The sequence below is a fragment of the Miniopterus schreibersii genome, assembly GCF_964146895.1.
Source record: "Miniopterus schreibersii genome assembly, chromosome: 18".
Taxonomy (NCBI): domain Eukaryota; kingdom Metazoa; phylum Chordata; class Mammalia; order Chiroptera; family Miniopteridae; genus Miniopterus; species Miniopterus schreibersii.
The window spans coordinates 4,986,056-5,001,598 of record NC_138121.1 but is presented as its reverse complement, the minus strand read 5'-3'; the positions used below and the strand labels follow the sequence as shown (position 1 = coordinate 5,001,598).

General features: G+C 48.4%; 1 protein-coding gene across 1 annotated transcript; it reads right to left on the bottom strand.

Moving 5' to 3' along the window:
- Nucleotides 1–1,103: 1,103 nt before the first annotated feature.
- AP2S1 (adaptor related protein complex 2 subunit sigma 1) lies at nt 1,104–9,077 on the bottom strand. The gene is made up of 5 exons (XM_081118825.1): nt 8,973–9,077; nt 5,184–5,333; nt 1,836–1,949; nt 1,676–1,735; nt 1,104–1,476 (listed from the first exon to the last, which is right to left on the bottom strand). The coding sequence occupies exons 1-5, from the start codon at nt 8,973–8,975 to the stop codon at nt 1,375–1,377; spliced, it is 429 nt and encodes a 142-aa protein (XP_080974951.1). The 5' UTR covers nt 8,976–9,077; the 3' UTR covers nt 1,104–1,374.
- Between the last annotated feature and the right edge of the window lie 6,466 nt (nt 9,078–15,543).

The following is a 15,543-nucleotide window of genomic DNA, read 5'->3' as shown; positions in this document are numbered from 1 at the left end:
ATTTTCCAGATGAAGAGACTGAGGCAGGAGCAGTGAAATGACTTACCCAAAGGTGACCCAGCATGTGTGTGGCTGAGCTGGGAGACTGAGGCAGGGCTGAGTAACATTATTAACAGCTGCCAGATGTGCCTGGTGTAGTTCTCAGCTTGGCATGGGCACCGGTCACGGGTGCAGGCAGCAGCCATCGCTCTGCTCTCGGTGGACATGGGGGAGCCGAGTGCTGCCACCAGAGGGCACTGGACACATGCACAGGTGTTTTCACATCACAAGGGCCAGAGGGCCACTGCTGGCATTTGGTGGATGGGGACAACAGTCCGGCCATGCCTCGGATGACTCCCACAATGAAAAGTTGTCCTATCCTGGTGCCAGCAGTGCCATTGCTGGGAACCACTAAACACTAGGCCCAGCACCTGCCTTTGCAACAACTGTCCAGTCTGGTGGTTAAAAAATAACGAGGAGCCTGGCCAGTGTGGCTCAGCTGTTGAGCGTTGACCTATGATCCTGGAGATCAAGGTTCAATTCCCAATCAGGGTACATGCTGGGGCTGTGGGCTCGATCTCCAGTCGGGGGTGTGCAGGAGGCAGCCGATCAATGACTCTCTCATCATTGTTTCTATCTCTCTCTCTTCCTCTCCCTTCCTCTCTCTGAAGTCAATATATATTAAAAAAAACAAAACAGGATTCTAGAGCCACCTGCCTGGGCTCAAAACTAGCTCAGAACAAACCTGGCTCAGCCACTGACTACCTCTGTGACCTTGGACAAGTCTTTGAATCTTCCTGAGCTCGTCTGAAAAATGGGGATGCTAACCGTCCCTTCCTCATAATAGGATTAAGATAAGACGTGTCAATGCTCAGAACAACGCCTGGGAGATACTCAGTGTTATTAAGTGTTAGCTAGGAATATTATTATTTTAGTAGCAAGTGCTCAGTGTCTAATAAATCTGTCACCCCTTCCAATCCTGGGGGACCTCTGTGGGCAGGAGCAGGTGTGAAGGTGCCTCGCTCAGCACAATGAGGAGTGTTTGTTGGGTGACTAACTGATGCACTGATGTCAGGGAGTCCTGAGTGCCTATGGCTCCCAGGAAAGACAGACACGGGGCCAGGTGGGGATCACAGGTTTATTGGGGGCTCCACGCACGCACATTCACGGTGTCACATGACAACGGCACGGTTACTCGATACACACAAGGTGGCCTCCGCCCACAGCTGGGGCCCAGAGGCAGTGGGGTGCAGTCTCCTCCCTTGCGGCCCAGACCCAGCTGGTGCCTTCCTCCTGGGCAGCTGAGGGAGGGGGCTTCTGGGGTGGGCCCCAGGCCTGGAATGGGGAACTGAGCAGGCAAGTCCATGGGAGGCTGGGGTGGAGGGGCCACCACCCTCACTCCAGGGACTGAAGCATCAGCAGCTGTTTCAGCACCTTCGTCTGGCTGGTCTCCCGGATCTCACCAGCCAAGAACATCTCGTCCACGACTGTGTAAACCTGAGTGAAGGGAGGTGAAGGGAGACCTGGTATGAGGGAAGGGGCCCGGGATGCTGGTCCTAACCTGAGAGCTGGGGTCTCCGAGGCCTGAGAGCCAGGAAATGGGCACCAGCAGAGGCACAGAGGCGGCACAGGGGTTCCGGCCCACCCTCCCTCCTGGCCTGTGGCTCCTGCAGCCTCGTGTTTACTGGGAGCCCACCTTGTAGAAGTTGAACACCAGGTCCAGTTCGCAGACGTTGTGGAAATATTCGTTTAAGACCTGGGAGAGGAAGAGAGAGATAGTGAGGGACGGGCAGGGATGGTTCTCAGTACTGGAGGCCACCCGTGGGCCCAGCCCGCCCGCCTGCCCTCGCACATACCTCCACGAAGTTGTGGATGGCCTCCAGGTAGGCCAGGTTGTTGTCATTGACGTCCACGCAGATGCAAAAGTAGAGGCCCGCATAGCGTCGGTAAATGATCTTAAAGTTCCGGAACTGCAGGGCAGAGAGGCTGTCAGTGACAGGGCGTGCCCAGGACCTAAAACATTTGGTTCTTCATTCCTCTCGTGGTCCCTGAGGCCCTGCTCTGTGTCTGGCCCTGTGCTGGGGACACAGTGATGAGCGATATGGGTCTGGCCCTCTCTTCCTCGGGCTCACAGTCCAGTGGTGAGAGTCATCCTCAGACATCTCCAGAGAGGGCAGGGCTGGGTTGCAGGAGCCTAGAGGGGACAGCTAACTCAGCCTGGGGGTCCAGAGGGCTTCCTGGAGGAGGGGACACTGCACCTGAGATCTGGAGGATGAGCAGAAATGAATGGGCAGGAGTGTTCTAGGCAGAGGCAGTAGCTTGTATAAAAGCCCAGAGCGAAGGGGAGCCTGGTGTGTTTCATGGCATCCATCCCACCTTTCCGTGCCTCCCTACTGCCTCTGGAGACAGTCCAATTCCTTAGCCTGGGACCATTCATTCATTCATTCATTCATTCCACAAACACTGCCTGAGCACCGACCGTGGGGCAGGCTCGGCGCTGGGTAGCAGTTACCACTTGTAACTGAGACAATCCCAGCCTTGCCCTTAACTGAGCTGTAATATAAATATTACTACAGTAATACACACACAACGCAGGTATAAACACGCATGGATGGGACACAGACTCTAATCTTATGTGTGTGTCAGTAGAAAGGCAGACACAGACATGGGTGCGCAGGCTGGATTGTAAAGTACAAAGTCACTGGGGCGCCTGCAAACCCCCCTCCAGCTCCGGCAGGCGTGCGGCGCCACCTGGCAGCGCCTGGAAGGCCAACGCTGGCCCTTGCTTTCCCTTTCCCAGCTCATCCTTTTGTTTGTTTCTAGCATCATTACAGAGACGCCTGTATGTAATCCATGGGTTAATAAGCATGTATCTGGGCGCATGCTATTTTTCTTTCTTATTTAGATTTTTTATTGATTTTTAGAGAAAGAAGAAGGGAGATGGAGAGAGAGACATCGATGTGAGAGCGAACATCCATCGGCTGCGTCCTGTACACCCCCTACCGGGGATGGAGCCTGCAACCCAGGCATGTGCCCTGACCCGGATTGGAACCTGCAACCTTTCAGTGCACACGACGACGTCCAACCAACTGAGCCACACCAGCCAGGGCTACTTTTCTTTTAACTGATACAAAATGTGATCAAATGGTTGAAGACCCCTGCTCTGGAGAAAGGGTTCAAGACAAAAGGCCCAGGGCAGGAAAACTATCTGGAGTCATTACCAGCTGCCTGTCATAGCTGGTGTGGCCTCGATAGAATCTGACACTGAGCAGAGCTCTTCTTTTCTGGAGAGTGTCCCTTTCCTGCTAACACCTTCCTCACTCCTCCCTATGCCTCTCTGAATTCAATTTCCAGGCTTCTCAGAGGTCGGCCCAGACCCGTATGTCCTCTGCTCCATACTCAGATAAGTCTCTTCCTGCAGGCTGGGGTGGGTCCCCTCTCTGAACTCCTTCAGCCACTGGGGCCCTGTCCCAGCCCTGACCATTCCAGGTGTCACTGTTTAGGGAAGGGTCTATATCCCCATTGGACATTGAGCTCCAAGAGGGAAGGCTGGGGCTGTCATCACTGTGTCCCCAGCACTGTCCAGCACCACCCTGGATATTGAATAGGTGCTTCAGTAGACAGAACTGTCCCCATCCCCCCATCCTCAGGGATGTCCACCCCGTATCCTGCCCAACCCTCTCCCTGAGTGACTCCCTCTTGGATGTCTCGGCTGGAATGGGAACAGTTAGACCTCCACTTCAACCTGCTCTTTCCGAAGCTTGTCCTGTCTCAGAAAATGGCAGTGCCATCCTACTGGGGGCTCCGCTTTCTCCCCCACTCCACGTCTAGTCTTTGGCCCTTCTGCTGGCTCTGCCTCCAAGTCTTCTCCCCACCCGCATTGCTTCCATGCCAGTTCCACTCACCAGCATGTCACCTAGACCATGGCTGTTGCCTCCTGTGGCCTCCCTGCTTCTGCTCTTGTCCCCAGTAGAGAGTTCCTAAGTCCGCCCATGTCCCTCTTTTGCTCAAAACCCCCCATGGCTGCCACCTCACTCAGAGAAAGAGCCCAAGTCCTCACCACAGCCCACAAGGCCCCGTGCCACCTGCTGGTGTTATCTTTGTCCTCAGCTCCCTGCCCCCACTCCACTTCACAAAGGGGCATTCCTCTATTCCAGGATGTTCCCGCCTCAGGGACTTTGCACTTGCCAGTTCCTGGGTTTGGAATGTCCCTCTCTCAGATATCATGCCTTTCCATTCCAAGTCTTGGTTCAAATGTCACCTCTTCAATGAGGATTTTCTGATCAAGCCATTTAAAGTTACATTCCAACCCCAGTGCACATACCCCAGCACTTTTGTATCCCCGCCCCCCTCCTAGCTGCTGCTTTATGCCCCGGGGCACCTATTACCACCTGACTCGCTGTATCTTCACCATCAGATCTCTGAGGGCAGGGCCTCAGTCAGGCCTGTTACATTAGCTGAAGTATCCCCAGCACCCAGAATAGCGCCTAGCACACAGCAGACTCTCGATAAATATTTGCTGAATTCTACAGGACAATCAGCCTGGTCTCTGGCTAACACCATGGGAATTAAAAGTGGAGGCTTCTCAATGAAAAGAGACCAAACAGACACAGCAACCAAAGCAAGGCAAGATCCCTGACTGGCTGTGCACAAGCAGCATTGATAATTTGGGGGAAACTTAAATATTCATTAGGTATTAGAGTAATATTTTAAAAGTATGATGAATTTTATCAGCTCTGATAATAACATTGCGGCAATGTAAGGAAAGCCTTTATTTTTCAAAACATCCTGAAATATCACAATGACTGTAACTTAATTTCAAAAGCTACTGCAAGGGATGGTTCATTATACTATTCTCTCTACTTTTGTGTTGGAACATTTTTATAGCACGTTTTTAAAAGGCACCAAAAATAATTCTTCAGTCCAAAAAGAAAAAGGTAGAGCAGAAGGCAAAATATTAATACTAATTAAATCTGGGTATGGGTGCATAAATCTTTAATCAGCTTCTCCCTCACTGTCCTAAACTGTACGTTTGAAAGTTTTCACAATGCGAAGTACCCAAAAAGAGGAAGACAGCAGGCTAAAAGCGTGTGAGTGAATGAATTGGGGAGGAAGGAGGGTCTGAGGGGTTAATGCAAGCGGAGGTTGGGCAGGAGGCGGGGAGGCAGGGCGGTGTGGCAGGTGCGGGGGCGGGGGTCTCTCACCTCCACAAAGTTGGTGTGTTTGGCATCTCGGACAGTGACCACAGCGTGCACCTCCTCGATCAGCTTCTGTTTCTCATCGTCATCAAACTGCATGTACCACTTGGCCAGGCGCGTCTTGCCCGCTCTGTTCTGGATGAGAATGAAGCGGATCTGGGGGCGGCAGGAGGAGGAAGTCAGAGGCAGGGAAGGAGGGCCAGTGCCGCAGGCACCCCGCAGCCCCACCTCACCCGGGGGAGAGAGTCCACACCTCCCTGCTGCCTGTCTTCCCCAGGGCCCAGCCAGGCTGGCCTGGCCACATGCTCCTGCACCAGATCCCTCCATGGCCCCTGGAGGGTGATTCCTCTTTCGCAGAGCAGCCAATTCTGCACTCAGCTCCAGGGCTCTGAGTCCAAGGCTCCATCACCTCTTATCCGCCTGATCTTGGACAAAAGATCCTCCTCCCCGAGCACCTATTTCCCCAGCAGCAAAACAAGTTTCCTTAGAAGATCCATCTTGGGCTGTTTTATAGGTTAAATAAGTTTATATAAGAATAGTTCTGTGGCTGGCACATAGCAGTCACTCAATAAATGTTTGCGTTTCAAACTGCTTTGGTATGAATTCTGGCAGTGCCAACCTCTTTTTTTCTTTTTCCTTACTAATTTTAAAAAATTGAGGTATACTTCATATACCATAAAATTCACCCAAAATATATATAGTTCAATGACTTTTAGTATATTCATACAACTGTACAAAAATCACCACTAATTCCAGAACACTTGCATCATCCCAAATAGAAATCCTCCACCCATTAGCAGTCACTCTCCCTCCCCCAGCCACCAGCAACCACTAATTTTCCTGTCTCCATGAATTTGCCTGTTCTGGACATTTCATATAAGTGGAATCATACAATGTGTGACCTGTATCTGGCTTCTTTCACTCAGCATATTTTCAAAGTTCATCCATGCTGTAGTGTGGATAAGTACTTTATTTCTTTTTATGGCTGAATGACATTCCACTCTATGGAGAGACCTCATTTTGTTTATCCATTCACCTATTGGTGGGCATTTGGGTTGTTTACATTCTCTGGTGATTATGAATAATGCTGCTATGAACATTTGTGTACAAGTTTTTATGTGGATATATGTTTTCATTTCTCTTGGGTAGATACCTAGGAGCGGAATTGCAGGATCATATGGTAACTCTATATCTAACTTTTTCAGGAGCTGCTAAGCTATATTCCGAAGCACCTGCCACTGCTTGGGGCCTCAGTTTAATTACCTAGAAAACAGGGCCACATACGGGTATGATGAGGAGGAAACAACATATGAGAAGTACCCAGAACAGTGCCCGGCTCAGGTTATGCATTCTGAGTCAGCTATGATTGTCATCAGTGATGGCTAGAAAATTCGTTTTTATGGTTCTGAAATGCCAGGTGAACTGTCATAGGGCTACTATGAAAAACGAATGAGTTAATGCCCGGAGTGCTTAGCAGAGTGCCTGTTACATACTAAGCACTCAATATTATGACTGAGGGACATTTGACTAAGTGGCTAAGAACTCAAACTCTAGACTCTGAATGAATCCTGGCACTGCTCCCTGGGTGTCCATGGGCAAGTCACTTAACCTCTCTGGGCCTTAGTTTCCCCATCTGTATAATGGACATAATGAGAGTCTCTCCCTCGTAACACTGTTGCACAGGTTAATAAACATAAGGGGTGTAGTACAGTGACTAGGACAACTAAGTGACATGTAAGTACAGTGGAACCTTGGTTCTCAAACTGAATTTGTTCTGGTAGGCTGAGAAGCGATTTGTTAGAAAACCCAATCATTTTTTCCCATTAGAAATGATGTAATTGAATTAATCCTTTCCAGGTTAATTGGAAAAATTAATTAGCTGTTTTATGATTTGCTGTTTTAATCTTTCTCAATTGCCTGTGATCATTGTTTCATGAGCACTGTCACACCCTTAACAACATTAGCACTCTTGATGGCCTCTTTATGTTTTAAAATTGTGCTAATCGGCAATTTCACCATACCATACTCGGTAGCTAGATCAGACACATAAAAACCTCTATCGTACTTTGCAATGATTTCTTTTTAAGTTCTATCATTGTTCTCACAACTTTCCTTTTCACTTTACTGCTATCACTAACCTTCTTAGGACCCATGGGGATTTACTGTATGTATTCAATAATAATAAACAGCAACAAAAGAAAAACCACAAAAATATTCATAGCACAATTTCCTGAGATTTTAACGTGAGGTTTAGCAGTAAACTGACTCATACTCGTGCATTCTCTTCTTTGTTTGTTGCCTATGAGATGCATTACTGATCATACAGGTATCAGCATGAAAGGGTTGTCAGATCAAAAACCAAAGTTTTGTTCAACAACCAAGACATTCTTCCATGAACAACTTGGTCAAGAGCCAAATTATTTAAGATGGGAGATGTTCAAGAACCGAGGTTGACTGTATTAGTTCTTAGTAGTATTATAATTCATCATCATTTGACTGAGAAAACTATGGCCCAAGTTCACCCCGTTAGGAAGCCTGCCTTTGGGCACAGTTCTATTTGACACAGGCATGCTTATGCCCATTTTATAGATAAAGAAACCGAAGCTTAGAGTCTTGCAGCCAGCAAGCAGAGCTGGAGTCCAATGGCTTACCCTGCCTTATGGGAACCTCTACCCTTTTAGGAGTCCACTCCCTTTCCTAAGTCTCATTCTCCACATATTGTACTCCCCTCCCCCAACCAATCAAGCTGGCTGGGGCAGGATATTACACTCTTCTTCCAAGAATCCCTTCTGCTGAGCCAGGGAAAACCACTTCCTAGCAGAGCAGGGGTCACAGGCAGGAAGGAAACAGGCATGGGTGGGGGTGAGCTGGACCCACACCAGGCAGGCTGTGGCTTGACACACAGAGCTGGAGATACATGGGACATTCAGGAAGGAGAGCTAGAAGCAGACCTACGGAGCTGAGAGCTGTTCTGACACCCACCCTCATTCATTTCTTTTCCCAGCTCCCTGCCCAAAGAATCCTTTCTTATGATCTAAAGCCCCATCGCCGGGATTGGATGCCAAATCCAAAGCCCAGTCCTTGCTCCAAAGGCCCCACCTCTCACTTCCGTGTCTACTTCCACCCTCCCAACTCACCTCCCCCCTTGGAAAGACCTGTTACATAGCGCCCCATTCATTTCTAGTATCCTTTCCCTACCTCCAATCCTTCGTCCCCTTTGCAGTACACTTTTCCCGACTCTAAAGGCCCATTCCCTACAGTGGTGCACTTCCTGTCTCCACTTCCAGTCTCTCATTAGCAGTATCCCGCCTGTTTCAACGCCCACTCTCCGCCTGCAATGCCAGCTTTCTGCCTCTAGAGACCCCTTCTCTTCTATCCCAGTGTCTCTCATTCTTCTCCCACGCTCCTGCCACACTCCCAGAGGGCCCTCCTCTTGGGACGCCCCCTCCCCACCTCCAATTCCTTCTTCCTGCTTCCGAGACCCTGTCTCGCCAATTGCCTCCCTGTTTCAAAAGCCCCCAATCATCTCCAATATCTCCCACTCGCACAGCCCTCTCCCCTTGGCACCTGATATCCAACGACCCCTAGCCCCCAGACCCCCAATGCACACCCGCGCCCAGAATCACCGCTCACTTCCCCGTTTCCTGGCCTTGGATCGGCCCCAATCCAGGAGAGCTCGCGCCGGGCCCAGACCATCGCACCGCGGCGGGGGGGCTTGTCAGTGCCGGACCAAGCCTCCTATCTGCACGTGAACCCACCCTCCTCCCGTCCCCAACGTGAGCGCGCCCCCGTTACCATGGCGACCCCCGTCCGGACCCCAGCTGCCCAGGTCCCGCGGCTACTGGGCGGCTCCCGCTCTGGAAGCTATTGGGGGACCCAGGGCTAGAGCGGACTTCCGGCGGAAGTACCCGCTTGCCCGCTAGCGCATAGCCCTCTGGGAATTGTAGTCCCAAGAATGCCGGTAGAAAGAGACTGTCCTTCCCAACATGCTGCGCAACTGTCCGTTTCCCGGTGCACGGTTCAGGCTCCTTACTCATACTAGGAGCTGTGGGTGAGTGTCTCTTCGGAGGACTACGATTATCGAAATGCTTGGCAGCCAGCCGGGTGACCGTTGCATTCTGGGAAATGTAATTCTAGTAGCCCCTCCTCCAAGGCGAGTTGGGCATTCTGGGAATAGTAGTTTAAATAAGGGAATGGCGGGGGCTGCTAGAAATGTAACCGTTTTCCGTGCTCAGCCAGCGCTTTAAAATAGGTTCTGTTTCCCTGTGGGAGACGGAGAGTAGTGTAAGAGCACAATTTTGGAAGCCAGAGCTGTGTGCAGATCCTGCCGTTGCATTTCCTAGCTGTGTGACTTTGGGCCACCAACCTCGCCTCTTAATTTCGTCTGTAAAATAGGAGAGAGCAAGGGGTCGCCTCAGCAGGGTTGTATTGAAGCTTTGATAGGTTTCCAAAGTACTCAGCACAGTGCTTGACACATAGTAAGTACACAATAAATATTAGTTAACATCATGAATGTTCATCGTTAACATACGTCAGATAATAAGGCATCTTATTATTTTCTATCCAGAGGTATTCTGTTTTCTTTAAGCTAGTCAAAGAAGCCAGGGTTTTCCCCACCTCGTGCCTTTCCGTTGCGCTTGCTAACCCCTGGAAAGCTTTCACTCATTCATTCTAAGGCTGGATTCTTTTCTTTTCTAAAATATGTTTTTATTGATTTTAGAGAGAGAGAGGAACGTGGTCGCCCCCTACTGGGCATCGAGCCCGCCAGGAATGGAACTGGTGACCTCTCCGTGCACGGGACAACGCTCAACCAAATGAGCCACACCGACCAGTGTGAGGCTGGCTTCTTTTCTTCTTTTAGTTTAAACACCACCTCCACAGACCTGTTTAGAGGACCCTACATGCAAAGGTTCCCCTGTAGTACCGCCAAAATTCTGTAGGTAAGCAGGGTTTTTTTATAGCCTTTATTACAACTTTTAATGATTTGATTTGCTGCGTGTGTTGTCTAGATCTTCCATTAGGTGGTAAGCTGTTGAGCGTACAGACGCTATTAACTGCATCTACATTACCTAGAATATGGTGGCATATAGAAGCACTCCGCAAAGGTATTACTATTGAGACTTGCCCTAATAAAAGCAAAGCATATCCTAGAACAATGTAAATTTAAAGTGTATTATTGGCAGAAGAACCAACACGAAACTATTGAATACCTGTGAGGGCAAAAAGAGGTCAGCGATCATTTCTGTCCTGTGCACTACTCAGTCTCCAACAGATTTGGGACCAGGATAAGGTAAGCGAGGTGCCCAGGGTGGAAAAAATTTTTTTAATTGATTTGTAGAGAGAGAGGAAGGAAGAAGGATAGAGATAGAAACATCAATATCGAGAGAGAAACATCATGGATCGGCTGCCTCCTGCCGCCCTCTACTGAGGATGAGTGGCAACCTGGGCATGTGCCCTGACTGGGAATCCAACTGTGACCTCCTGGTTCCTAGGTCGATGCTCAACCACTGAGCTGTGCCAGGTGGAAAATTTTTTTTTTTTAAATATATCTGTATTGATTTCAGAGAAAGAAAAGGAGAGGGAGAGAGAGATAGAAACATCAATGATGAGAGAGTTATTGATCAGCTGCCTGGCCCACAACCCAGGCATGTGCCCTGACCGGGAATCGAACCCCGATCACCTGGATCCTAGGTCGATGTTCAACCGCTGAGCTATGCCCGGTCGGGCCAGGGTGGAAAATTTTAAAAGGCATTCACACTTAGGTGCTGATCCAGCCCTTGCATGAGCCTGAAAGTGAGCACCTCCTCGGAGTTCATTCTCTGGACATCTTGCTTGCTTCACCTTAGCCCCAGCCCTGATCTCCAGTGTTTAGCTTAGTGCCTGGCACCAGTCTGGTGTTCAAGAAACATTTACTGAATGAATGAATGAATGAATGAATGAATGAATGAATGAATGAACAGGAAACAGGAAAACAGATACTGTCCCCACCCAGACAGCATTCAGGGGAAATAGACTTAAATGACATTATACAAATTTTTAAAAAGTTACTTGGCAAACAACAATTGACTTTTTTTTCCTCACACACTTTCTGTGGGTCAGGAATTTGGGAGCAGCTTTGCTGGGTGGTTCTAGCTTGTAGTCTCTCATGAAGTTGCTCATTCGTAGGGTTGACTGATTAATGCTGGCTGTTTGAAGGCCTCAGTTCTTCACAAGGGGGGCCTCTCCACAAGGACATGTGAGTGTCCTCACATGGCAGCTGTTTCCCCCCAGAATGAATGATCCAAGAAAGGGCAAGGCAGAAGCTGCAATGTCTTTTATGACCTTGCCTCAGAATTCCCACACTGTCATTTCCACAGTATCTTATTGGTACATAGGTCAGCTCTATCTAATGTAAATCATTGTGGTTCACCTTGGAGTCTGGTTACCACAATTGCTTATAGCGAGTCCCCCAGACTAGCTGAAGACTTGGGAACAACCTCCCAGAGGCAGTGTCATTTAGCAGAGATCAGATGAATGGAGCCCTGGCCAGTGTGGCTCAGTTGGTTTAGCTTCATCCTGTGCACCAAAAGGTCGCCAGTTCCATTCCCAGTCAGGGCACATACCCAGGTTGCTGGTTTGATCCCCAGTTAGGATGCAAACGGGAGCAACCTATTGATGTTTCTCTCCCTCTCCCTTCCTCTCTCTCTAAAAAATCAATATAAAATCTTTTATTTTTAAAAAAAAGACAATATTGAGTGTTTAGGAAAACATGAAGCAGCTGAAATTCTTATGCATGACTCCAGGGATATAAATTGGTACATTCACTTCGGGAAACTGGTTAAAGAAAGTGAACACACGCCCACTCTGTGACCAGCAATTTCACTCCGAGGTATATACCTAGCAGACATGAGTCCATATGTTTATCAAAAGACATGTTCTAGACTGCTCATAGCAGCACTATCCATAATAGCTAAAATGTGGAAACTACCCAGATGTTCACCAACAGTAGAATGGATAGATACATCATGGTTCATTCACACAGTGGAATACTGCACAGCATTGAGAATGAACAATCTACATCTACACACAGTAACATGGATGAATCTAACAGTGTTGATCAAAGAGGCCACTTAGTGTATAATTGCATTTATATAAAGTATAAAAACAGGGGAACTAACCTACAGTCATAGAAATCAGGAAAGTGGTTCTCCTTGTTGAGGGGAGGGGAGTTGGAAGGGGAGGGGGGCTTCTGAGACATTGGTCATATTGTTTCTTAATCTGGATGCTGGTTATAGGCATGTGTTCTCTGAACACTTGTGGTGCTGTACACTTGATTTGTGCACTTCTCAGTATGCATGTTATATTTCAATTTTTAAAAAACATTTTTTAAAATTTATTGATTTTAGAGAGAAAGAGGGTGGGGGAAAGAGTGAGAGAGCAAGCGAGAGAATAACATCGATTTGTTGTTCTATTTATTGATACATTCATTGGTTGATTCTTGTATATGCCCTGACCGGGGATGGAATCTGCAACCTTGGCATATCGAGAGGACGCTCTAGCAACTGAGCTACTGGCCAGGCTGAGTAAATTTTTTTTTAAAATATGTTTTTAATAATTAAAGAGAAGAAGGGAGAGAGAAAGACATTGGGAGAGAACCATCAATTGGCTGCCTCCCGCACTCCCCCTGCTAGGGGTGAAGCCCGAAACCGGGGCGTGTGTCCTTACAGAGAATCGAACTAGTGACCTCTTGGTTCTTGGGTCCACGCTCAACCAACTGAGCCACAGCGGTCAAGACCAGTTTTGGAAGTTTATAGAAATTGAGAGGCTCATCAGTCGTTCTTCATCAGATATTTAGTGAGCGCCCGCTACGCTCAGGCTCCGGTCAGCGGGCGCTGAGAATAGTGAATCCGAGCATCCCCGCCTCCCGTGTCTTCCTCGTGATTGGCTGACCCTCTGGCCAATGGCGGGAGAGTACACCGCTCTCCGCCGTCTCCCGGGGCAACGCGAGCTGCAGCTTCTTCAGTTCGGTTTGTAGGCGGCGCTGTGACCACACCGACGCCTTGGTCAAGCGCAGACTTGGTCCCCACCCTCTCTGATTCTTTATGATTCTGAGAAATGGAGAAAGAATACACTCCAGCACTTCCACCCTCTTTGCAAAATTCTTTTGTGGATTTTTCTGCCTCTGCATATCTCTCATGCTGGTCTGGATTCCCAGGCTCCACCTCGTACCTACTGTGGCTTTTGGGTTGGTGTGACCCCCTGTCCCAGTCATTGGAGCCTCTAGAGCAGTGCTTAGGAAATCTTGACAGCGGCCCAGGCCCTCAGTCGTAACTTCTTACCGTCGAATAATTGTTTACTGGGTTGTTTATTTATACTGGAGTGGAGGCTAGCGGGGCGCGTGGGGGCGGTTGCCCCCAGGGAAGCCTGCTTCCTGTAGTTGGCTTACTCAGCTGACACTCGCCCTCCTGCGCACCGGAAAGCATTGCAGAGCTGGGAGGACCTTCCTTGATGGTTCCGTTAGATCATCCAGTGAAACCCTGCCTGAGCCGCTACTTTGTGCTTGGACCTGTACTGGGGACATCAACGGTGACTGAGAGTCCTAGCCCTGTCCTCATGGGGCTCACAGCCTGATAGGAGAGAAAGACCCATCATGAGACAGGGACAACCCAGGGTGGTCAGAGCTTGAATGGAGGACCCAAAGGGGCTGTTTGTGGGAGTCTGACCCAGCCTGGCAGATCTGGAAGGACTTCCTGGAAGAAGGGACATCTGAGCTAACATCTGAAAGAGGGGGTAGGAGTTAGTCATCAGACAAGGATTGTGTCTTTTTAGTTACCATGCATGTCCCCAGTGGTTACCATCATCTCCTTTGTTTAGCATTTGATTCTTTTATTTATTCATTAACAAATATTTATTGTAGTTTAGTTGCCAGACTGAGGAACTAGCCAGGGTCTCTGACTTCAAAGGGCTCCCACATAAAATGGTGATACTAAAACAGAACTTCAAACTCTGATGGAGTGCTATGAAGAAGAATGAAGATAGTAATCTATCCAGTTGTCTGGGTCTGAATTGCAGATCTGCCATTTAGTAGCTGTGTAACCTCTCTGTGCCATAGTTTAGTGGATTAACAACTACAGTCTACTCGAAAGGCGTTGTGGAGGATCGAGTTAATTAACGTTCAAAAGTGCTTTAGAATGTTACTTAGCATAAAGTGCCCATTTTTATCCAAGAATGATGGGTCAGGACAAATCTGGGAGGCCACCCTAAGGAAGTGACTTCAAGCAGAGACGTGAAGGATAAGGCCCAGTTGATGGGATTCAAAAAAAGGGGAAGGGGCACCTAGGTCCAGTAAGTGAGCCCGGTTTTCTCTCTTCTCTAGGTGCTGCCAGTTCACAAATTTCCCAAGGTTAGAAAAAACGGGAATACTGCACTGGAGTTATAGAGACATTAATTGGGAATCTGGTGCCCCCTCCCTCCAGTCTTTCTGGTGTTCCCTCAGGTAACCTCAAAATCAATTACAAACCAGCGTGAGCAGTGGCAGCCTAAAGAAAATCTAACCCACACACTTGGTTGGCCCATGGTGCTTAAAACAATCTTAAAAACAAATCATTAACATCTAAATCAGATTTCATGCATTAAAAGTGCTAAATTTAAAAAATGGGGGTGTCATGGAAACAACCCTGATCAGTAATCAGAAAACTTTTATTTCAATGTTTTTACTGATTTTTTATTTTTATTTTTTTTTAAGGGAGAGGGGAAGGCAGAGGGAGAGAGAAAATGGACCCCGGGCACGTTTGACTGGGACTCGAACCAGCAACCTCCTGGTTCATGGGACCACGCTCAACCAATTGAACCACACCAGCTGGAACAGGAAACTTTTATTTAATGGGATGTTTTAAAACTTGAGCGTATGTAATTTCATCATGGATTATAGAGCAAGGCATGATTTTCAGCGCTTTACAAATATAACTAAATTCTCACAACAACTCTATGAGGATGGTAAGATTATTATTCCATTTTATAGATGAAGAGATTGAGGAAAGAAAGGGAAAATGCAATAGCCTTTCTTCATGCATTCCATAACTACTGACTCGGCTCCCGGAACGCTCATCTTCCAGGATCCGTGTTTCCGGAGGGGTCCCAGCGGAACCCCTCCACAGTTCAGAAGAACTCAAGTGTTACTAGCGGGTAACTTCTCATTACTACTATTTCCCCTCCAGTCGCCCAAACTGACATTTGATTTGCAGTCATTTGCACAATGCTGACTTGAAGGCCAGGGCGCAGCAAGTTCTGGGCTCTCGCTCCTCTCCGGGGCTTCTGGAGATCACAGAAACCAGAACAAGTAGCATTAATGCAAGCGTTGTCCGGAGATAAATCTCCTTCACTGCCC

What these genes read in the sequence shown, in the direction of transcription:
- AP2S1 (XM_081118825.1), bottom strand. An exon ending in AACACACCAACTTTGTGGAG is followed by an intron (nt 1,950 to 5,183) that starts GTGAGAGACCCC and finishes TCTGCCCTGCAG; the next exon opens with TTCCGGAACTTTAAGATCAT. An exon ending in TGGTGTTCAACTTCTACAAG is followed by an intron (nt 1,477 to 1,675) that starts GTGGGCTCCCAG and finishes CCCTTCACTCAG; the next exon opens with GTTTACACAGTCGTGGACGA.